Below are 22,309 nucleotides of genomic sequence, written 5' to 3'. Positions count from 1 at the left end.
TCTTATACATTACAAAACTCAGAACCAGTAAAGTGAAGCAGTGAAGTAGAGCCACACCAGTTTACTTTGTGTGAATGCAGGATGAACTATACTAGAGTCATGAACAGTAATTGGGTTCACTGAATAAATAAAATGAATTTTTTAGTTAGTCTTGCTCTGTATTTCAGATTCACTTAGAAATGACTACTTCCACTACTGTACACAGTATCTAGTACAGAGTGTAGTACATCAGGTGATAACTGTGTTCTATGTGAACACAAATTAAGTTGTTGAAATTTGAGACTTTCGCAAAATGTGAAAACTGAGTGAAAGCTACTACAGAACCTTACAGAAACAGTTTTTAGCACACATGCTCATTTGTTTGATTAATTAAAATCGTTTCTGTTTTAATTCTTTGTACATTGTTTCTGTACTGTTTTCTCCTCTGTAGGGAGATATTGGTTTTCGAGGATTGCCTGGATTACCAGGACCTCCGGGCGAAGGCCTGCAAGGACCTCCGGTGCGTTATAACTTAAGTTTTTCCAGATGTGATATTACATCTAACTGACTCAAATTCTGACTATTCGAGCTCCTCAGAACAAGCTTTATGTTGGGTTTCTTCAAACACGAGTCAAGGACAAAATTTAGATGTGTTTCCTAAAGCAGGGAGCCTCCTGTAATTTTATTTGACATACAACCAGATGGTTGAGATTGAGTCATATTCTCTGAAGAATTGTGTCTTAGCTCGAGTCAGAGATCTTCAGATTGAAAGAGGAAAAAAAGAGTGCTTCATCTTGTGTGTGAACATGCCCACCACAGGGGCCTTATATTCAGGGGCTGCCAGTTCGTTTGTTCAGGGTATTTATCATGATTTTCCCCACAGCGCTCTGACACATTGAGGCAGAGTGTGAATCTCCGCAGACATACAGTATGTGTCTGATGAGAAGCACTTGGCCTAACAGGCCTAACTGAAGCAACACCCATCACCCTTATGTCCTCAAATATCACATCTAGTTTCCCTGCAGGCTTCAGACCAGTGTCTCTGCAGGTACCAGCGCTGTCACACTCATGCAGCATTGGCAAGATTTAATTGAGCTAACTAAAGCTGTCAAATGGGGAGAAAATGAGAACACTGATCACGTTGGCAGAACTCAGCCCTGATCCATGTGGGGAAAGTGCTGGTGTCATTATTACAAAGAATCCTAAAATTAAAAAAGATATATATATATAGGTTTTTAATTACACGTTCATTTGCATCTGGTCGCATAAAACATGGCTGTAACATGCTTTCTGATTAGAGTTTGAACAGTATGAAGTCCAGTGTGCAGGTTTTCTTTCAGTGGATCATGACATCAGGTGATTTCAAGGATTAATTAAAGACAAGATCAATATTAAAAGAATAGCTAAGACCTTTAAATGTTATAATACTGACATCCTATATATCTTTTCAAGTAGCTTTAAGTGGCCACAGCTTGCTCTCATTAATCAGCTTCATCAATCTTCACCCAGAACATGATTACACCACCACATAAGGGCTCATAAAGAACTTGAGTTGTACTAAACTCAATCTAATTGATATCTTTCTACGTTACAGTGTATTTTTAAATAAATGTCATTCTTTTTGGTAACCTGAAAATAGTTCCTCGGAAGCTGCGATGTAGAAATCTTGTACCTGTCACGAAAAGGGGAAGCTGCAGCAGCTGCAACAGAAGCACGTCAATATTGTTAGTGGACCGACTTAAAAATAAACCTAAACCATTCCTTTAAATAAATAAATAAAATTCAGTTAGACTTGTCATTACAGTCATGCTGTTACTGTTGCCCATCCTTCCAATTTGCACCCAGCTAGAGCAACAACGTCAGAGTTATGCTGTAAATAAACAGCATCAACAAAGGCAATAACTAAAAACGAGTTAGTGTGCAATGTGAAATGTTTTGTTACTATACTGAAAATCATATCAACACAGATATGATAAGGTCCAGCTACAATAGCCAGCACTGAAAAGGTGGAGGGGCAGTTGCTCCACTTTCACCTCCCTGTAGATCTGCCTCAGGTCACAACCAGAGGAAAGGGGATGGTTGAAAATAGTCGTACTTTTTCAAGGGAGTTAGATAGAAAGACCTCGGGAGGTTTGTATGAAATGAAAGTAGAAAAACGTCCATTTCAGTATGAAGCTTACTGTACTCTCTGTTAAGTTATACAGAACAAGTCAGTAATTAGATGAGGAAACATGTTCTGCATTAAATAAAGAGAAAACTGAACAACAGACATGAACCTATATTATGATTGTTTTTAAAAAGTTGACCAGACAGCTGCAGCTGGTCCCGAACATCACGTTAGTGGTTTTAAAATCCTGCTAGTGATAAAGTACTGAATGGTTCAGGACTAAACACATCACGGATCTGCTGATGTTATGAACCAGGCCAGACCTCTCAGGTTGTCTGGGACAAGCCATCTCACTGTCCCCAGAGTCGAGACCCAACACAGAAAAGCACAGTTCAGGTTTTATGCTCCACATATCTGGAACAGCTTTCCAGAAACTGGTGATCTGCTTCAACTCTCTCCTTTTTCATCAAGACTTAAGACTTTTCTCTCTGGTCTTTTTTTTTTATTCTGTTTTTGAATTCTATTAAAGTACTTTGAATTGCTTTTGCCTTGCAGGGTAATCCTGGACGACAGGGCCCACCAGGGCCAATGGGACCACAAGGACAAGGAGTCCAAGGACCAAAGGTAGGCGATGACTCGTTCCCTTCCATATAGCAACTCTGTTATCTGTAAGCTATTAATAAGAGGTTTCCCATCGTATTTGTATATCTGTATCTGTAGCGCTGTATGTTGAAGTGTTGAACTGTGTTTGATTCAGGGAGAACAGGGGGCCCAGGGTGTAACAGGGCCAAGAGGACTTCCTGGAGAGGGCTTTCCTGGAGCCAAAGTGGGTTTTATATTTTTGAATGTGAAGTTGTGTGTATTTATTGCCTTCTGATTGGTGACGATTTGCCATGCAATGTGTGTCAGGGTGACCGTGGCTCGGCAGGGGAGAGGGGACTGAAGGGGTACAAAGGAGATTTTGGAGACCCTGGAACCCCGGGGCAGCCTGTGAGTGACATTTATAGTGTTTCGCTTCCTTAGAAGTGTGAAAATGTAGAAGAATTGTGCTCAAATCCCTGTTATCACTCATTCCAACTAATATTTGTCAGGTAAACTAATTCAAAATGTGGCGAAAGCAGCCACTTTTAAATATTATACTAAAATCATTTTCTGTTTCTTAGGGTAAACCTGGTGTGAAAGGTGAAGCCGGCCTCACTGTGAGTCTTGTCACTTTCTCACATGATTCCTGATCAATTTCTCCTCGTGTTTATTCTTGCTCTCATTGGGTTTGGTGTATCTGTTTCAGAGAGAGGACATTATTCGAATGATCAAAGAGATCTGTGGTAAAGTATATTAATTTCACTTCAGCATATTGACAGCACAAATATATTTAAATAATTATAAGAGAAGATTTAATTTCTGGATCTAAGCAGCTGTCTCGTCTTATCTGTGAATCAGTAGATCAGATTCCACAGAGGGAACCTTGTCAGAGTGACATTTCAGCCATGATCTCATATATTGATGTGATGTGATTCCAGGATGTGGGATTAAATGTAAGGAGAGGCCTATGGAGCTGGTGTTTGTCATTGACAGCTCAGAAAGTGTGGGCCCAGAGAACTTCGAGATCATCAAGGACTTTGTAAACGCACTGGTGGACCGGGTCACAGTGGGCCGCAACGCCACCCGGATTGGCCTGGTGCTGTACAGCCTGGAGGTGAAGCTCGTGTTCAACTTGGCCCGCTATGTAACCAAACAGGACATCAAGCAGGCCATCAGGAAAATCCCATACATGGGAGAGGGCACTCACACAGGCACAGCCATACGTAAAGCTACGCAAGAGGCCTTCTACAGTTCACGGGTGGGGGTCAGCAAAGTGGCCATCGTGATTACAGATGGGCAGACGGACAAACGAGAGCCGGTGAAGCTGGATATCGCGGTACGAGAAGCACACGCTGCGAATATCGAGATGTTTGCTCTGGGGATTGTGAACACGTCAGACCCAACGCAGGCTGAGTTCCTGAGAGAGCTCAACCTGATCGCTTCTGATCCAGACACAGAGCACATGTTCCTCATTGATGATTTCAACACTCTGCCAGGTAAAACAAGTCTACATTTTAGTAAAAGCGACTATTCAAATATGCAAATATTTCCTTATTTTATTTATTGATATCTGCTTTTGTGATAGCTTAGTGAAGTCATTCAATCAACCAACTCATGATGCCATGTCCAGGTTAGCCCAGCTTGTATTCTTTCATCTCAGATGCTTAAGGGCACGTGGGAAATAATGTTTATTAAGACTTCTGACATTTTGTACCCACTGCCCTCATGATGCTTTGGAGACAAGTTCTTGGAGCCAAATTTCAGTCCCCCCTCTCAAGTATTGACAAGCACAGTGTTTAAACACACACAGGTTACAGTTCATTCAAGTTCCCGCTGTGGAAACCCTCTACTAGACACACTAAAGTCACACTGCCTTCTTTGTGGTTCTGACTTGTCTCCCTGTCGGTCTCAGCTCTGGAATCCAAGTTGGTCAGCCAGTTCTGTGAGGACGAAAATGGAGCCCTGATATATAACAGAATAACTAACGGATACAACGGCTACGGAAACAACGGCAACAGAAATGGCTTCAATGGGAACTTTGCCACCAGTGTCAGTGGGTACCGTCCTGTGACTGAGCAGGGAACGCCGAACATTCGGAAGACTGGTACCAACACTGGTATCAACACTGGTATCAACACTGGTACCAACACTGGTACCAGCACTTCCAGCACTTCCAGTCAAGGAGGCCGGGTAGAGACCAGACAACCTGAGAGGACACAGCACGAAAGCAAAGGATCCAGCACATCACACGTATGGGACATAAGAGTGTGTATTAACGAGTATTATTATTATTTATCATTATAAAAAGTTAATTTAGTTTAATGATTTTCCCACCTTCAGGGAGGAGGAGGAGGAGGAGGGCAGCACACTGAGACAACAAACAGGGGAACTGAGCGCGGGGACACATTTAACCGTGAAACCTCAGACCCAACACCTGCCCCCATTCCCAGAGAGGACTCCTCCAGCAGCCGAGGCTCCTCGTCGTCATCTTCTTCATCATCATCATCATCTTCTTCTTCTTCTTCATCTACAAATATAACAGTATTATCCTCAGGTGTGCCTGCTCCAAAGCCAGCGCTTCCCAAAGGTACAGAAAGTTGAGGCTTCATATATTTATATATATTACTCTACTTCTTATAGTATTTATAACTGTATAGTTGTATAAGTACAACTATATGTATAACTATACATGTGTATCAGAATTGTATTTATTATAGCATGTTAAATAGAGTGTCAAGTTGATTTATGCAGCTGTGTTGAATCTATCGAGAGACACTTGGTCAGGGTATGGCATTTACACTTGTGTGCTGGTGTCTGTGTCAAACAACAGTTACAGCTAATAGTTGCTGAACAGCAGTTAATTTGATTAATTAATTATTAATTACTGAAAGGCAGAAAATCATTGTTATGCTATGAAAGTGCACCAGTCACAGTTGTTGCTGTCTGCATAACAATAACACATATGTGTTATGTTATAGAGTCTGGGCTTTGCCCCCATGTTGTGGGGGCAGCTGCAGCTCAGGCTCAGGTGGTAGAGCTGTTGGCTACAAACCTCGGGGTTAGTGGTTTGATTCCCGGTTCCTCCTAGTTGCTCAATATGTACTGTCTGGCAGCTGTCCGACCAGAATTTACACAAGGGGATTAATAAAATATGGCATTATCATTATTATTGTGTCTAGTATATGATGATTTATCTGTCACTAGCTGCTGTAAAGCTACTGTAGGTTGTCTGTGTTGTGATGCATTCAGGGACAGTTCAGAATGTAGGTGATCTGTAGCTCTCAACTTCAAACTGGAGTAAACAAAGACTGAGATATAAAGACAACTGTGGCCCAGAATTTGAGGGTCTGAATCGAACCACAGATTTCCCGAATCTGTGGACCCCTGGTGTTTTTAAACGCATGATTCCTCCAATTGCAATAGTAATATTTCCTCAGAGATATGAAGCTGCAGCAATAAACAACTGTGGCAGTTTTCCAAATGATTAACTACACGTAGATTGTTGCAGCAACTTTTAGGTACAGTATAGTGGGTATAGTGGCTCCCTGATACACATTAAGAATCTAGAGGATATCCAGGTTGTTTTTTAAATATGAATCACCATAAATTAGCTGTTCGCTGAACGTGAAGAATAAGATACACTCATCAGTCAGCTTATTCCTAGATAAATGGATAAAAAAATGCTAAATGTCCACATTTGAATGTGGAAATCATTCATCAATTGTGTGTAAAATGAGCTGTAGCCAATCAGACAAAAGCATCTGTTATTTACACATATACATAGTTATGAAATAATAGGAATTTGGCTTATGTGGAAACAAAAAGAAAAGCAAACCGGAGCAGCAATGAAATTCTGCTGCTGATAGAGGAAGTACATCAGTAAAATGCTATAATAAGAAGTTAGTATCACGGTGATGGGTGCTGACGGTTAAGACAGTCACTGCAAACAAACTGGGAAATCAGAAACCTGAAACCAATTTCCTTAATGATCATTTTCTGAGTGACGAGAGCTGTTCTGTGGCTAGAAAAGCAGCCCTTGTCTGCGGCGTAAAGTGTTGGCGGCCTGGCTCCAGGGTTATGATTAGTGCTTTGTGACTGACAGACTCCATAATGAGGTCGGGTGAGGAGCAGGAAGCAGGGAGGCCAATTATTTTTGATGCAGTGTGGATGATTTTACAGAGTCTGCTTCGTCCTGCGAGGAACAGATGTTGCCTCAGAAGAGTGCAGAAGTGGCCACTCTGAGGTGGGATTAGGGTGACAGGTCGTGAATCGTTTTTCATGATCTGACCTTATCTGAAATACTTTCCTGCAGAGACTGTTCCATTAGACCCTCGCTGTGGCTTGGTTCTGGACCAGGGCACGTGTCGGGACTACAGCATCCGCTGGTACTACGACAAGCAGGCCAACGCTTGCGCGCAGTTCTGGTACGGAGGCTGCAACGGCAACAAGAACCGCTTCGACACAGAGGAGGAGTGCAGGAGGATGTGTGTGATCGCCAGATCCACCGGTACACTCTTATGATTCATCCCTGCCATATTAATATCATTTATGTCTTTTACACCTCTCCTGTCAACCAGCACGTCTGTCGTTTTCTGACATTTTCTCGTTTTAGCAATTTCCTCAGCTGAAATGAGGCCATAACAATGTTATTGGTTCCAAATGTTTTACAGTGCTGACTTGTTCTTGTGTGTTTTTTCTTTCCAGGAGGTTGAATGCAGTCATCACGTACGTAAAGGAGGGGGCATGTTTTTATAAATCTCAGGCATCTGCTTGTGCACTGATGTTCAATGTCATCGCTACATTGCAGCTCCTGGTTTGTGCCCACTCCTGAAAGTATCCTCATCTAATTACAGTAAAAGAGCCCAACTTTGACAAATACCTCCACCTTTTTATTTTTTTGTTAGCATCTAGCGCTGGAGATACTCCATCACTTTTACTCAGGAATATAGACGAGCACTCTCTGTGAGTGGGGTTCCAGTTCTCAGGGGAGTCCCACGCCTTTGGGGAGTGACAACCTCTAGTGCAGCAAAGATTTTAAAAACTGTTGTGCCTTGTCACTGTCAAAATCAAAGATCACATCTATCAGTCAGTATGCCATTAAACCAAACCGTAGCTATAATTTACTCAAGCAATCACTGTGGGGTATATTGGTGTTTAAGCAAAATCACAAGAATCAATAACACATGGCAGAGATGAAGCCTCTCTTCACTTATATCAATAAAATATTGATTGTTTTGTTTTTATATAGAAATGACTGATGCTCTGTAACTTCATGAACTAATTGTGTGGATTTATTGTTTTTTTTTTTTTACATCTTTTGAATGAAATGTGATGTTTTGTGTTTACATGATTTCATTTACGACTAACTGCAGACACTCGTTCAAGCAGTCATCTTACAACATAATATGGACAGACACACTTATACACACTGCCCTCTACTGGCTAACACATGCTGCATACTTTAACAAATTTTACTTACTGAGCTACCACCATTAACCAGCTGTACTTATTCTGTACATTCATATAAATGTGTACTTTTATGCTGTACTGTGTATTACATAGTCAATATTTGATGTCAACATTTTTAATAAATCAGATTTAAACTAATATGTGCAGGGGCATCACATCGATGGTAAGGGACTGTGTTAAAATTATTAATGATAGAAAAAACAATGCGGGTATTGAAATTTTTACTTTTCTATTTTATTCCTTTTTAAGTTTATGGTGCTTTATTTTTTCCATAACAGTTTCTCATATGAAGTTAGACTCTGATATGATACAAGTTTAGCATTGCACATTAAAGACTGTTGTACTAATAAGCGTTGATGAGGTAACATGATGATAGACATATTGGCTGACTACTGCTCTGACAGCTCTCTGGTGAAGGTTTGACAATCACTAGAAGAATAGTTTTTGTCCTTAGAGACAGTTACTGTTTTTGTAGCTGCATTAGCAGCTCTCTGGTGTCTGTATCTGTGTCTTTGGCTCAGTATCAGTACATCGCCACAGCTATGGTGTTTTTAACAGTTAATCATACTGCTCATCAGACCAAAATATCTTGTTAAGTTCTGTATATAGCACAGCTATCAGCGTGTCCATGTGCCGTCTTTATTGCCACTGCAGAGAAAGAATGAGTCTTATTCACGGTGTCATTTTTAGCACTTATCAGGCTTGCTAATGCTGCTAGCAGCTCATCGTGAGAGGGACAAACTGGGAGTATGGTTGGAAAGTGTGAACGTATAAAACCAACCTTGGAGATTTGCCTTGTTTGTCATGGTTAGTGAGGGTGAGAGTTAGCAGAACCAGTGTTTCAAATCCAATCAAAGAGATACGGGCTCATTAAAAAAAGCAGTTTTCACACACAGTGTGTGTATTGTTGTAAAATCACCTGCGTTAGCATCACATGCCTAGAGTGGTGTGATTATGTGTACAGCAAAAGAAAAAATCAAGAGTGTAGTTCCTCTTCAAAGCATTAATGCTTTGCCTTTTTACTTATCAGTATTTAAAAGAGTTCTACCAACATTGTACCGTTAATGTACTTTATTAAATAATGGGGGGAGAAGTGCACTCAAGGCAAATGTCCAAAGAAAACATTCATAACTCTGTGGTGTTGTTTTTTTTTAAGTGGCAATAATTTTTACACAGTCCCTAAATACTAATACAAAAACCAAATATTTGCAAAACATTTTCTTACTTTATCTGCTGTGGCTTTAGGGAAAAGGGCATCACTTTCTTACGTAGAATCTGCTCTACCCTTCTGCTTAAATTACATGTTCAACGCTCCTTGACAAGAGGCGTATGATCTATCTTTAGTGCTGCCCACGGGAGACACATTACCTAACTCTACACACCCCTCACACTTTATCAGGTCACAGAAATAAGACTTAACACTATAAGAGCCTATTGATCCAGACACATCATGAACTACCTTCTTTAATTACCAGATTTAACATTTTGTGCAAACACACACACACACACACGAACTCAAATGCTGCATGAAAATAGACACTTAATCTTCAAGAAGATGCAAATCATAGTAAAACGTGTTTTCAACATTGAAATGATCTCAGTGATTGAAGTGTGTTTTCAAAGGTTCAACTGCAGAGCAACACGCACCCACACAGACATACACACACAAGCAGCTGGACAATAATACACCCAATAAGGAAAAGGCAGAGGCGTGCTGATTGGTGGACAGAACTGCTTGTACATATGGTTGTCACCTGTTTCCATCCACAGCTGCTCCACCCAAACCTCTCTGGTCCATTTTTAGCACAGTGTTTTTGGTGCTCTTCAGTCCCACTTAAATAATTTCATGTTGTGATAAAAGAAAAAAAATTACTGACTCTGATTTTTCAAAGGATTTGTAAAATAAAGACCTTATGTCCAACTATTTTGATAATGGTTGAAGTTGTTTTGTAAAAACAAAAAAGAAGAAACTAAATTGCATGTTTCAGAGTCTCAAGTGAGTATTTTCTACTTTTCTTGCTGTATGATTAATATTATAAATTATATTATCATTATGTTATCTATAATCTATGTTGTGAAGCCAAGACTCAACTTATATTTTTAAATGTGACAGCCATTGCTCTACTCATCCTCCAAGTCACACGTCCAGCTTTTCGAGAGCCTTTGACTGCATTGTCCCCACTGTTAGCCAGACACACGACACTCTGGGAGCTGAATCATGGTGGCAGATCAACCGGCCAGTTGCTTCTTTCAGTCTGTGACAGCAGCTGCTTGAGCCAAGGCCTGTGCTGCTCTGTGATTTGGCCCAGTCGGATTCCACTGTAGCTGAAGCAGGCAGGGGGCAGAAGGAGCTATATATAGAGTGGGGCAGGATTAAATTGCAGGGTCTTCACACCGGGAACCTTTTCTCTCCTCTGCCTTTTCCAGCCAGGACCGACTGCCAAAAGGACCTGTGACCATCGACTCCTTCCTCTTCCACAAACCCATTTGTTCACCCGCCATTACACCTCCTTCAGGAACACGCCATGGACCCCAACGCTATCAAGGAGGAGCTGCGTCTGTTTCAGAGCACCCTACTCCAGGATGGGCTGAAGGAGCTGCTGAATGAGAACAAGTTTGTGGACTGCACCCTGAAGGTAGGTGACCGCTGCTTTCCCTGCCATCGGCTGATCATGGCTGCCTGCAGTCCTTATTTCAGGGAGATCTTCTTCACAGAGGATGGGAAGGAGGTGGAGAACACCAAAGAGGTGGTCCTGGAGGATGTCAACCCTTCCATCCTGGACATGGTCATCCAGTACCTCTATTCCGCTGAGATCGACCTCACCGATGACAATGTGCAGGAAATAATTGCTGTGGCGAACAGATTTCAGATTCCTTCAGTCTTCACAGTTTGCGTTAACTACCTTCAGAAGAAGCTCTGCCTGGCCAACTGCATGGCCATTTTCAGGATGGGCTTGGTGCTCAGCTGTCCCAGGCTCGCCGTGGCTGCACGCAACTACATCGCAGACCGATTTGAACTCCTGTACAAGGATGAAGAGTTCCTCAAGCTTGCACCCCATGAACTGTTTGCCATCATCGGTGGAGACTCACTCAATGTGGAGAAGGAGGAGCTGGTATTCGAGGCGGTCATGGCCTGGGCCCGCCATGACAGGGATAAGCGCATCAAAGTCCTGAAGGATGCTTTCAATTGCATCCGCTTCCGTCTGCTCCCTGAGAAGTATTTCAAAGACCGTGTGGAGGCAGATGACATCATCAAGGCCGACCCGGAGCTTCAGAAGACAATCCAGATCATCAAGGATGCCTTCAAGGGAAAACTTCCAGAAAAACCCAAGACGACGGAAGGTGAGGAAGGGGCCAGCAAGGAAGGAGGCGAGGAGGAGGATAGCCCGTTCCCCGGTTTCCTGAATGACAACCGCAGACATGGCATGTACGCACGTGACTTCATCCTGATGGTCAACGACACAGCGGCGGTGGCGTACGATGTCAACGAGAATGAGTGTTTCCTGGCGGCCATGTCGGAGCAGGTGCCCCGTAACCACGTCAGCCTGGTGACACAGAGGAACCAGCTGTACATCATTGGTGGACTATTTGTGGACGAGGAAAATAAGGACGTGCCTCTGCAATGTTACGTGTACTTGGTAAGCTTGTTCATTGTATTGTATTTGTCTGAGTATCATAAAGAATTAGCATTAATTAGCAAAAGGAGTATTTTAAATCATTTAAACCTTAAAAAATGGATAAAATGGTGCAATTAATTTTTTAGTGTGTAAACACAAGAATGACTAGGATGCAGTTTCTTTCTAAATACTGCAGCCAGCGATCGATGGATTATGTTTCCCATGTTGCCCATCAGTTCTAAGCAATACAGACTTTGGATGTGATACAGGCCTTGCGCACCTATGTTTTACAGAATAATCAATATGTGGATACCATACAGTACTATGACTCATTCCTTTGTTTATGGGGAGATAAAGAGCTAATGGGTGCTAAGAGGCTGCTTTCTCCACTCTGTTTTAATGTGCAGTATTTTGTATTTCAACACAGTTGGATCCACTTTCTTCTGACTGGGTCGCCATGCCACCCATGCCTTCTCCAAGGTGCCTCTTCAACATTGGAGAGACTGGGAACCTCCTGTTTGCTGTGGCTGGAAAAGACCTCCAGACCAACGAGTCTCTGGATTCTGTTCTGTGCTACGATGTCGAGTCAGTTGTATTACTTGCTTCTTTGCTTTCCCATTCTCCATCCCTCTTTGCCTCTCACTCTGCATCTCACGCTTAAAAAGTTTTCAGGTGATAATTAAGTTCAGTAAATTAACAGAATTGTTTTCTGATATGTGAAGTTTAAGTGTAATTAATCATGTTTGGATGTGATCTCACCTTCTTAATCAGTTCTGGTTGTTACCTCAGTAATTATAGAGTTGTGTTTCTTACATTCGCCGTTAGAATATTTAACTTGAGTTTATCACGACTCCAGGTTGATTTAGCCCCACCAGACAGGAAATCACACGTGTAAGCATCTGACATTCTGAACAAGGCAGCAGCAGCTAATCTAAGAGACCAAAATAACATTCATTGTGTTAACCTGTTTAAAATTATGACTTGAATGGCCTTTCTTTAGGAAAATGAAGTGGAGTGAGACCAAAAAGCTTCCTCTGAAGATCCACGGTCATGCTGTTGTCTCCCACAAAGGACTAGTCTACTGTGTTGGAGGGAAGACTGATGACAAGTGAGTGAATGTGTCTGTGTGAGCATGTGTGTTTGTGCATGTGAGAGACTTCGTGCTGTGAGCTGCAGCTGTTTGTGGTCCATCATCCTGCCAGACTGCAGGGCAGCGTGGCACGTCATAGACAACAATTACACTGCTGCAGGCCAAGGCTGTTACAATAATGGAAAATCCTGATCCTGGGCAACTCTTGTTGCACTTTACAGTGAGAATACAAGCTCTGCTTATTTTCTCTGCATGAGAGTGAAACATTGAACATCACATGCTGGGATCTTCGATATATTTGCAGTGCACGCAGCAGTGATACACTGGGTTTTAGAAGAAAATTAATAAAAGATAAAATGTCCACAATCTTAGGATTTAATAGTAAAACTTCTAAAAGGCCAATCAGTGTATTCAGTGATTGCAGCTGCTAGTGGATCACTGTGTTAATGATCAAACAGGAACAGGTGTGTTTCTACTGCACTGAATTACAACTGGGCCTCTGTTTCAAAAAAAAGAACATGCAAAAGCTTTCATTAGAGCGAGCTTTTAAACACAGCATGCAATTAATCAGTCAGCGAGGAAACGATTAAACCTTCCAGAGAAAGAAAAGAAGGGTAAAAAAAGAACATTCGATTAATAAAAGTGTTTTGCGCCATTTTTTTTTAAGTACATTAAGTAATAAATAAAGCAGACTTTGTTTAGCTTAAAAAACCCACACACAGTTAAATAGAACCTACGTATACTGAGGAACATGTCAACATATTAGGAATACTCTATGTAGATATCCATACATACTCTAATTTATATGGAGATTTAAAAATGTATGTGTACCGAATCATCCCAAGATAAAAAAAGCAGGTTTAATTAATCAGAATTTAATTTGTAAACTTAAATGAAGTGACAAAAAAATGAATAAATACTAATAAACAAATAATTTATAATAACTTTTTCTTGTCAGTTCAAATAATATTTTTAAAGAGAGCACATGGAGACGAAAATTTTACCCTTAGAAATCTTCACCAAAAATGTACTGAATATGTGGATGTTCCAAAAGTATGTGCAAAACCACATTAGATCACATCCTCCCTATTTTTTAGTGATTCCCTAGTTTTGTGATTTTTTTCTGCCAACTAAATGATCTCCAATCAATACTAGATAATTGCCACCTATTATACAGTACATAGACATGGATCCTGCCATTTTCTATATATGTATAGTTCAGTATAGCATGTTGTTGTAGAGTGGCCAAAAATAAAAAACTACATTCGTGTCATTTAGTTGATGTTTTCCTCCTGAGCAGCTTTTCTTCAGTCAGGTATAAATGTTTGTGGTGATTAGACACAGTCTACACTGATGAAGACTTCATGCTGAAACTCACTGTGAGTCCATTAAACTAACAAAATCGAATCAGACATGAAGCGACATTTTCATCATGACTTAATAAAACTGGGGGAGGGCAAACACTGTTAATCCGTTTGTTTTTTCCAAATGAATCTTTTTGAGAAATGTATCATTTTGTAATTATGTTGGCTGCAATCTCTTGTTTTATCTTCTTCTCCACAGCAAAGCTCTCAACAAGATGTTTGTGTACAACCACAAGCAGTCAGAGTGGAGGGAGCTGGCAGCCATGAAGACACCCAGAGCGATGTTTGGAGCCGCCATCCACAACGGCAGGATCGTAGTGGCTGGTGGGGTCAATGAGGAAGGCCTCACTGCTACATGTGAAGCCTACGACTTCACAACTAACAAGTAGGATTCAGTTTCAACTTGTTTCACCTTTTAGTTGAAGATTTAAAACTCTAAAAAGCAAAAAACAATCTTGTGAATTTATTGTGTAATCTAGAATTAAGAGTTGCGTATTGTTCATTAAAAAATTAACCAGGTAGTTGACTTGACTAATAATCCACATATTTTGACCAGTTAGGTAGGAAAATGTTAAGCTGTGTGCAGCCGCAGCAGCCTGTAGTTGGCTGATGAATGATTACTAATTACTTTAGCATTGTTGTAGTTCTAACCAAGAGAAGTGCGAATAATTACTGAGCTTGCAACGTAAGAGGCAGCCGTCATGTGATTGGCTGAAAGTTGAGCTGTATTATGAAAAGCACATTGAAAACTTCTTGTAAAATAATAACAATGAAATCACATTTAACCTTTCAACGTATGCCACTGTTTATATTCGACACTGTGTTTTTTCTTTTACTGGCTCATTTAAATGTTTAATTATGAAGTCTCAGGGCTTCTTTATGTCTCATTCTAGTTTTCTCAGCTGCCAAGACAGTTGGATAAATGTACAAAAGGCACACAAGACATCTTTAGTGCTCTATCTTACACTTGACCTTCTCCTAATGTTGAATCTCCGCAGGTGGGAGCTCTTCACTGAGTTTCCCCAGGAAAGGAGCTCTATCAACCTAGTGAGCAACACTGGCACCCTCTACGCCGTGGGTGGCTTTGCTATGGTTCAGATGGAGAGCAAGGAGGTAGCTCCCACAGAGGTCACTGACGTGTGGCAGTAAGTCTTCTCTTGTAATGTTGACATGTTTGCCTCGGATTCCAGCGCCGTTGTTCTGAGATGTGACTCACCTCTGTGTCTCGTTAGGTATGAGGATGATAAGAAGCAGTGGAGCGGCATGCTGAGGGAGATGCGTTACGCTGCTGGTTCCTCTTGTGTGTCCATGCGCCTCAACGCTTCCAGGATGCCCAAACTGTAGAAAGAACCATTTTTCTTTCTTAACCCCCCATCAACACCTACTGACCCCCCAGGCGAGGTGCCTCCATCTCATCCTCTGCACTCGGATTCCTGTGTGCCGAGTTGATCTTTGACATTAATTTTGCTCTGAACTCAGATGATTTTTATCTGTACTATAAACACTTGGTTTTGCTGCGGCTTCAAAGCGTGCACCATCTCCACAGCATTTTAAAAAGGAGCCACATCATTAAGATTGATCCATAAAGCGCTGTTTACGTCATTTCTAGCTCTTCTTTTGTAAAATAAACATTTGTAATCTTCTTTCAGTGTCGTGTGATCTACAGAGGGAGAAAAGACGTATGTTTGGAGCTTCTTAGATAAACAAGGAAGTGGAACACAGTTAATAATAGGTGTAGTTTTGACATTTAAACACAGCATTTTACCAAACTTGTCACTCACACATTGTTACTAAACTGCATGAAATTATGACAGTCAATTATGACAGTCAATGAAATATATCCAAACTGAATCATAACAGTTTAAATGTGTTTTTACACTTGCATTAACAAGATAATGACTGAGGAAATTACACTGTATGTTTTGCAGGTTGCACCTGTACACTGCAGCAATAGAAAGGAGATGGGAAATGTGGTAAGATGAACAAAAAGATGTGAAAACGATCACAGCTACACACATAACACTGAAAATGAATAATCAGTGTTAGCAAAGAGCTTGTAATATATCTGAAATTGTTCTGTGCTGATTTAAACAGAAACATAATAAAAACTGTAAAATTAAAAGCAAATAGTTTTAGAATTTTGAGTATGACGATATTTTAGTGTTAAACTAAAAGAATGGTGAAGACAATCAAGTGTATATGTGCAATAGTGTATGTGAAATAGTTAAAAATACAGTTAAAAAAGAAAATTAAATGAAAGTAACAAGTGCATTGAGTATGAACAATAAAAGTTGTGGGACACGGGGGTAAAATCAAAATCAATTCCAAAATGTTGAGTTAAACAACACTGAATATTTGAGATGTAAAAGGAAACATTTGTAAATGTGATGCTAATATCAAGAAAATATTTCAAATGTAAAACTATGAAGAACTTTCCCCAAAAAGGTAAAAGGTAACCAGCCCCTAAAACAGGACAGACAAACATAGAGAGACACAAAATTAGTATAATTAAGGTCGTTGTTTGTATTTAGATGTATCCTTTTACATCCTTTTTCAATAGTGTGTGGCAATTTCTGTTTTTTTTTTTTGTCTGCTGTGGTTATTTTTCTTATTTTAATCATGCTCTTCAACACTAACTTCACACAGATGCTCAAGCCCAAGACAGCCGTCTACATTGCATTAAAAAAATTAAAGCTACTCTAGTCAATATTTTTATAGAAACATTATTCTTGCCGGTCTCGTCAGTATTGTGTTCAGACTGAGGCGGCAGCCTCAGACACCCACCCACTGTACTCTCCAGCACCAGACACATTTAGTGACTAGCTAAACATAGCGCAGCATTCAAATCAGCATATCAGCATATCATATCATCCATATCAGCTCTTTATCAACAGAACCTTGGGAAAGATTTGGCAGATACTAAATTTGAGGATGTTGGCAGCTTTAAGTTTGCACTCTAAACACGCACAGTTCAAGTAAAACGTACATGTTTCTTGCATGACGGGCAATTTTATACTGACTTTCCAGTGACAGATATTTGAAACGCACAAATGTTGATTTAAATGTTGTTTTTAGCTAATACAAACCTGCTGCACCTGTTCTCAAATTGAATGCTTGTATTGTTTTACACTGTACACAAATTACACCGGTATGTCTTCCAACACGCAAGTAAACTTCCTTATCGCTTTAATCAGAAATAAGGCTGCATATGTGCTAAATTTAGCTCTGCAGTGTCACACAACACCTGGTTGATTGAAGAAATAACAAAAACCCAGTTACGTTTTCTGAACAAAAGCTGCACCTCTGGAGACTAGTGACTGCATAACCTTCTCTTTGCCTTGTCTTCTCCTCTGCAAATTAACCTGATACCTAATCTTTGTAAATATCCTTAACCCTTGAGCTTCATCTCTCACAAATGACACCAGGAACAAACACTATGCTAGTATTTCCCTGTGGGTGGGGAAAGCTGGAAGGGAAGAAGTGATATAAAGAGGGATGACAGAGGAATGGTTGTCAAAACAGAGATGAAATGTGGACTGTTTGGATTGAGCACTGTTGAAAACACTGCAGCTACAAGGTAGAAAAATCTCTTCTTTTTTTTTCAAAGTACAACTTTATGAGACTCAACTAGATGAGGTTAGCTTTTGCATGAAGTCTGTATTTTGCCGTAAATACAACCATTCTAATGAGTACGAGTTGCTGCCTTATGAAATCAGAGTGTACATAGGGTGTGTAAATGACATCTCGCACATTTCCTCACATCCATAATGAGAGCAGATTGTACTGACAGCATTACAGGAAACTGCCATCAAGACAGGATGCCATAGGCGCTGTCACATCCTTAGAGGCTTTCAAAAAATTCACACTGCTGACGAGAAAAGAAGAAGATATTGTTTGCGTCTTTCCCACTGTGTTTGCTTGATTGTTTCCTTTCCTAGTCTACTCACCTCCGGGTTTCATTCCCTGCTTTTTTCCTCAAGCAGTAATTGCCGCTGACAGTGATATGACAGCTGAGGGAATGATGATTTGCTCATAGACTATTTTTTCCTCACCCCAAAACATATACTCTGTGTTCACTTGAACCGCAAATTGAAAACCTTCACAGGAATCAGTATATTTATTCTGCTACATACAGCCCACATTCAGTATTTATTCAGCACATTTCAAAACTTTAAAGCTGCACTGATCAATATTTTTACATGAACAATAGATCAAAAAATGTTATGCAGTGTGAAAGTAGAAGTACGTAAATACTAGGTACATTTACTGTTAACACTCAAAATGCTGTTTCAGTTGCAGTGGGCTATCTTAAGTGAAAACACTTTAAGCTAACTGTTTTGCACTGATCCACCAAAAGGCTATAGTAGTAGCTAGCTAATGAAAATAGGGTCCTTCTGCAAATACAGAATATACTTGGAAACCATAATAAAGCCAAAAGGAGCTCTGTGTCTGCTGAACAAATGTGTTACAGTAGCTACAGTAATTTATTAGCATTGCACTTTATTCCGAAAAACACCTAGAGGTAAGCACAGCCTTGGCTCTGTCACTGGTTGTTATGTTCAAAATGTGGGTTCACTCAACAGGGCTCAGCCATGGCCAGCGCACAGACTGACGATCACAACTGCACTGATGTGGATAAACTCATGCAGCACTATTACCTGCCTGTCGGTTATGCCATTGTCTTCATCGTAGACCTGGTGGGAAACGTCACATCCATCGGAGTTTACCTGACAAAGATACATCCCTGGAAGAGCAGCAGCATCATCATGGTCAACCTGGCGATAACTGACCTCCTCTACGCCCTCTGCCTGCCCTATCTTGTTTACTACTACAGTAATGGGAATTCATGGGTGCTTGGTGACTTCATGTGCCGCTTTATACGCTTTGGATTTCATTTTCACCTGTACAGCAGCATCCTCTTCCTGACATGTCTTGCAGTTTTCCGCTACATCGTGGTGATGAATCCTTTGAGAGTAGCACAGGTGCAGCAGAAACACTGGGGTATCATTGCATGCTCAGCTGTCTGGTTGATAGCTGCTGCTGGACTCACACCCATGTTTACTATATTAACCATGGAGAACATCAACAACAAGACCAACTGTCAGGATTTTGCTAGCACTTCACGCGTCGATGATGTACGATTGTATAGCTGGTTCCTCACTGCATTTGGATTTATACTACCTCTAGTGGTGGTGTTCACGTGTTACATCGGTATAGTGAAGAAATTATCAAAAGGTCCAATCACTACCAGCCCCTGTCGGATTCGAGCACAACGCTCAACTGTGCTGATCCTGGTGGTGTTTGTAGTGTGTTTTCTGCCATTTCACATCATGCGTGCATTGCGAATAGAAACTCGAAAGATGCAAGAGCCATCGTGCATGATGATGCACGTTGTCAATGCAGCGTATATTATCTCCAGGCCTCTGGCTGGACTCAACACATTTTTCAACCTGGCTCTGTACACCCTTTCAGGAGATATGTTCAAAAAGGCCTTCCTTGAGACTTATTCCTGTAAATGTTGGATGAACAAAGCCAGATCACAGGTCCAGCTGGCCGTCATTAACTGCAGGCACTGATTCGCCTTCTGAAGAGAATGAGTGGCAACCGTCCAACACCTGATTAAGCCTATTTCACACTCTACGCAAGCTACCCAGATAGAGATGTAAACTCAAGGTTCACATAAGCATTTTAAGTACACAGAGACTGCGTGTGAGTCATCGTGTTTAGACAAATGGAATACACTAGTCATCTAATAGGGGGAACAGAAATCACTGCCCTGTGGTCCCAGTCCGGCAAAGTGACTTGTCTCTAGAAATGAAAATGGCCACAGAAGAAAGTTTTGCTACAGCTGAATAACCAAAGTAAAAGAAGACAGAGGCCTAAGATTTTATCTTCATTGTAAGTAAAGATTTTGAGTAAATCCTGAAATGTGCTACGATTCCAATTATGATTAAAATAACCAAATGATGTTCTTCTGTACACAGAATCGGTGCAGTATTAATATTAGATATAATAACATGCACTTGTGTTTATAACAACATTTTGGACAGCACATTTTGTAGCTGGAAGCGTTCACGGCTGGAGGTCCGGTGTCCTGCCTAGGGACACCTGAGCAATATGGTATTCCCATGAGGAACCAGTGAAACTTTACAATACTATTTCATCCACAGTAATCTGTAAATTAATGATTTAAAAAAGGAAAATAACTTGTGACACTTTTTAAACATTTGTTCAAATAGAGTCATAAGAAAAGAAATCCATTTTAAATATTAAATGTGTGCTGCTACCTCCCCCTCCCCTCCACCAACATGAGGACCAGTGTTAAGCAGCTCTTCTCTCATTGGTCCAGTCCAGAGTAGATCGACATACAATCAAGCAGATCGCCACCAGCTGAGCGATGAATGCCTCTGTGTCTTTATAATGTTGTCTCTTCTGCTGTGTGGTGCTCAGTTGCTAAATCCTGATGAAGATGTCAAACATTGTTCTGTTACAGTCTCTCCTACCAGTGCACTTTGAAGATCTTTGGTTTGACTTTTACAATATAAGCTTTATTGTAAGGAAACAAAATAATCTGCAGTAAAACTCTCATTCTAAAACACACTCTAGTGCAAAATATAGTCATGTTACTTTACTGTAAAAAGTCTGTTTGTACCGTGATGTGAATTTCAAAGTCTGGAAATAAAATCTGCCTGGAAATCTGAGAGCTTACTTTACGGAACTAACATTATACTCAAAAGATTACAATAGATTCTTTTGTTTGCACCCACATAAATAGTTTCACCTTGTAGACCTAAAGCCGGGAGGAGAGTTTGCATTTTGATCTGCTGAGTTCCTTTAACACTTTAACACTGTTTTTCTGAACAACTGAGTCAGAAAACATGGTCTGGTTTTCATACAAGTGCACTTTTTTATGACCTGCTGTGAATTACATCTTCAAATGTTTCGGTCAGTGAATGTTTCACTGTTTTGTGTGTTTAAAAGTTATGTCTTTGACATTTTTATTTTATCACCTGTGGCTTTCATTGACATGTCTTGAAAGCCTTGTCCTTCTTCAGGATAAACTGTAATTAGTTTACTTTACTTTTCCTAGCTGCCTCCATCACCTCAAAATACGTAGAAATGTTTGGTTTGTGAAATAATAACTTGAACAACTTTCAGACTTTTCTAACAGATAAGTGTTTGTGTGGTGACATGCTATGAGGTAAACAAAGATGGTGACCACTGTACACATCTACCAACATGTCGTGATATCAGCATATTAGCACTGTTAGCTTGTTAGCATGCTAACATCAATGCCCTCCATGCGAGAGACAGGGGTTCGAATCCCTGCAGCCCACCTCGAGTTGGGGCAAACACCTCCTAACACTTACCCTGACTTTGCCTTGTAGGTTGCCCTGTACTTTCTAAATCGCTTTGGAAAAAGCTTCAAATGACTGAATGTAAAGGTATAAAAATGAAAGGAGGTAGGATGGCTTCAGTCCATCAGTGTGCACTTTAATTTGAAATACTTAAAAACTTAATTGATTCAACATTTCTGACCCCAGAGTGCATTAAATGGCATAATTTGCATTTTTTATAGAGTTAATGTCTTTATCACACTAAGAAAAAAAAGCTAAAGCTTTATAATTACTAAAACTTGATTTTATGTTTATTTTGGGCATTTATTTGATTAATTGATGATGCAGACGCTGACAAAACCTGCACTCCATAGATATTGTAACTTGTATAGCTGGCAGTGCAATAGGACGACATGGTAAATACTAAGAATTGCTGAGATATTCACAGTTGTTGAAGAGCAGTGTGTGTAACTGTTGAGCTGACTTACACGTAGCTTATCTGTACAGCTACAACATATCTTAGATTTAAGATGAGCTGACTACAGTGCTGCTTTAGGATTGATTTTTCAAATGATGCCTTTATTATAGTCATCATCCACCCTTCCTTTGGTTGCAGTTATCACACCAGAGTCATGAAATTTCTTTTATGACAGGTGAATCATTCAAGCGTCATTACTCCTGCTTTTTCTTCCAGCAGGGAGGTGATTTCATTTAGACTGCTGAACGCTGGGTTCGTGTGACATCACCTGTTGGAGCTCAGTAAT

The 22,309-nt window shown here is 40.5% G+C and overlaps 3 protein-coding genes across 3 annotated transcripts in view; all 3 read left to right on the top strand.

The window, feature by feature from the left end:
• Positions 1 to 7,523, top strand: part of LOC113164898 (collagen alpha-1(XXVIII) chain-like) — a 28,606-nt gene extending 21,083 nt beyond the window's left edge. Inside the window, exons 26-36 of the mRNA XM_026364436.1 lie at positions 431 to 499; positions 2,642 to 2,710; positions 2,844 to 2,912; positions 2,996 to 3,076; positions 3,250 to 3,285; positions 3,375 to 3,411; positions 3,607 to 4,164; positions 4,581 to 4,820; positions 5,013 to 5,255; positions 6,981 to 7,175; positions 7,373 to 7,523. Of these exons, the coding sequence (XP_026220221.1) occupies positions 431 to 499; positions 2,642 to 2,710; positions 2,844 to 2,912; positions 2,996 to 3,076; positions 3,250 to 3,285; positions 3,375 to 3,411; positions 3,607 to 4,164; positions 4,581 to 4,820; positions 5,013 to 5,255; positions 6,981 to 7,175; positions 7,373 to 7,380 (1,605 nt within the window). The 3' untranslated portion in view covers positions 7,381 to 7,523. The remainder of the gene's footprint in view (positions 1 to 430; positions 500 to 2,641; positions 2,711 to 2,843; positions 2,913 to 2,995; positions 3,077 to 3,249; positions 3,286 to 3,374; positions 3,412 to 3,606; positions 4,165 to 4,580; positions 4,821 to 5,012; positions 5,256 to 6,980; positions 7,176 to 7,372) is intronic.
• A 3,050-nt stretch (positions 7,524 to 10,573) lies between these two features.
• Positions 10,574 to 16,267, top strand: LOC113164899 (kelch-like protein 41b). The gene is made up of 6 exons (XM_026364437.1): positions 10,574 to 11,775; positions 12,182 to 12,339; positions 12,755 to 12,862; positions 14,408 to 14,593; positions 15,207 to 15,353; positions 15,441 to 16,267. The coding sequence occupies exons 1-6, from the start codon at positions 10,663 to 10,665 to the stop codon at positions 15,550 to 15,552; spliced, it is 1,824 nt and encodes a 607-aa protein (XP_026220222.1). The 5' UTR covers positions 10,574 to 10,662; the 3' UTR covers positions 15,553 to 16,267.
• Positions 16,268 to 18,800: 2,533 nt separating this feature from the next.
• On the top strand, positions 18,801 to 19,784 carry LOC113164264 (2-oxoglutarate receptor 1). Its single transcript, XM_026363486.1, has one exon. The coding sequence runs from the start codon at positions 18,801 to 18,803 to the stop codon at positions 19,782 to 19,784; it is 984 nt and encodes a 327-aa protein (XP_026219271.1).
• The last annotated feature ends 2,525 nt before the right edge of the window (positions 19,785 to 22,309 follow it).

The sequence above is a fragment of the Anabas testudineus genome, chromosome 2 (assembly GCF_900324465.2).
Source record: "Anabas testudineus chromosome 2, fAnaTes1.2, whole genome shotgun sequence".
NCBI classification, from domain to species: Eukaryota; Metazoa; Chordata; class Actinopteri; order Anabantiformes; family Anabantidae; genus Anabas; species Anabas testudineus.
The sequence above is the reverse complement of the archived record's forward strand: the minus strand, read 5'-3'. Positions and strand labels throughout refer to the sequence as shown.

Bases quoted from the DNA above. Each gene is read 5' to 3' on its own strand.
- LOC113164899 (XM_026364437.1), top strand. From the start codon at position 10,663: ATGGACCCCAACGCTATCAAGGAGGAGCTGCGTCTGTTTCAGAGCACC. The intron at 11,776-12,181 runs GTAAGCTTGTTC...ATTTCAACACAG, and splicing joins TGCAATGTTACGTGTACTTG to TTGGATCCACTTTCTTCTGA. The intron at 14,594-15,206 runs GTAGGATTCAGT...GAATCTCCGCAG, and splicing joins TACGACTTCACAACTAACAA to GTGGGAGCTCTTCACTGAGT.
- LOC113164264 (XM_026363486.1), top strand. From the start codon at position 18,801: ATGGCCAGCGCACAGACTGACGATCACAACTGCACTGATGTGGATAAA.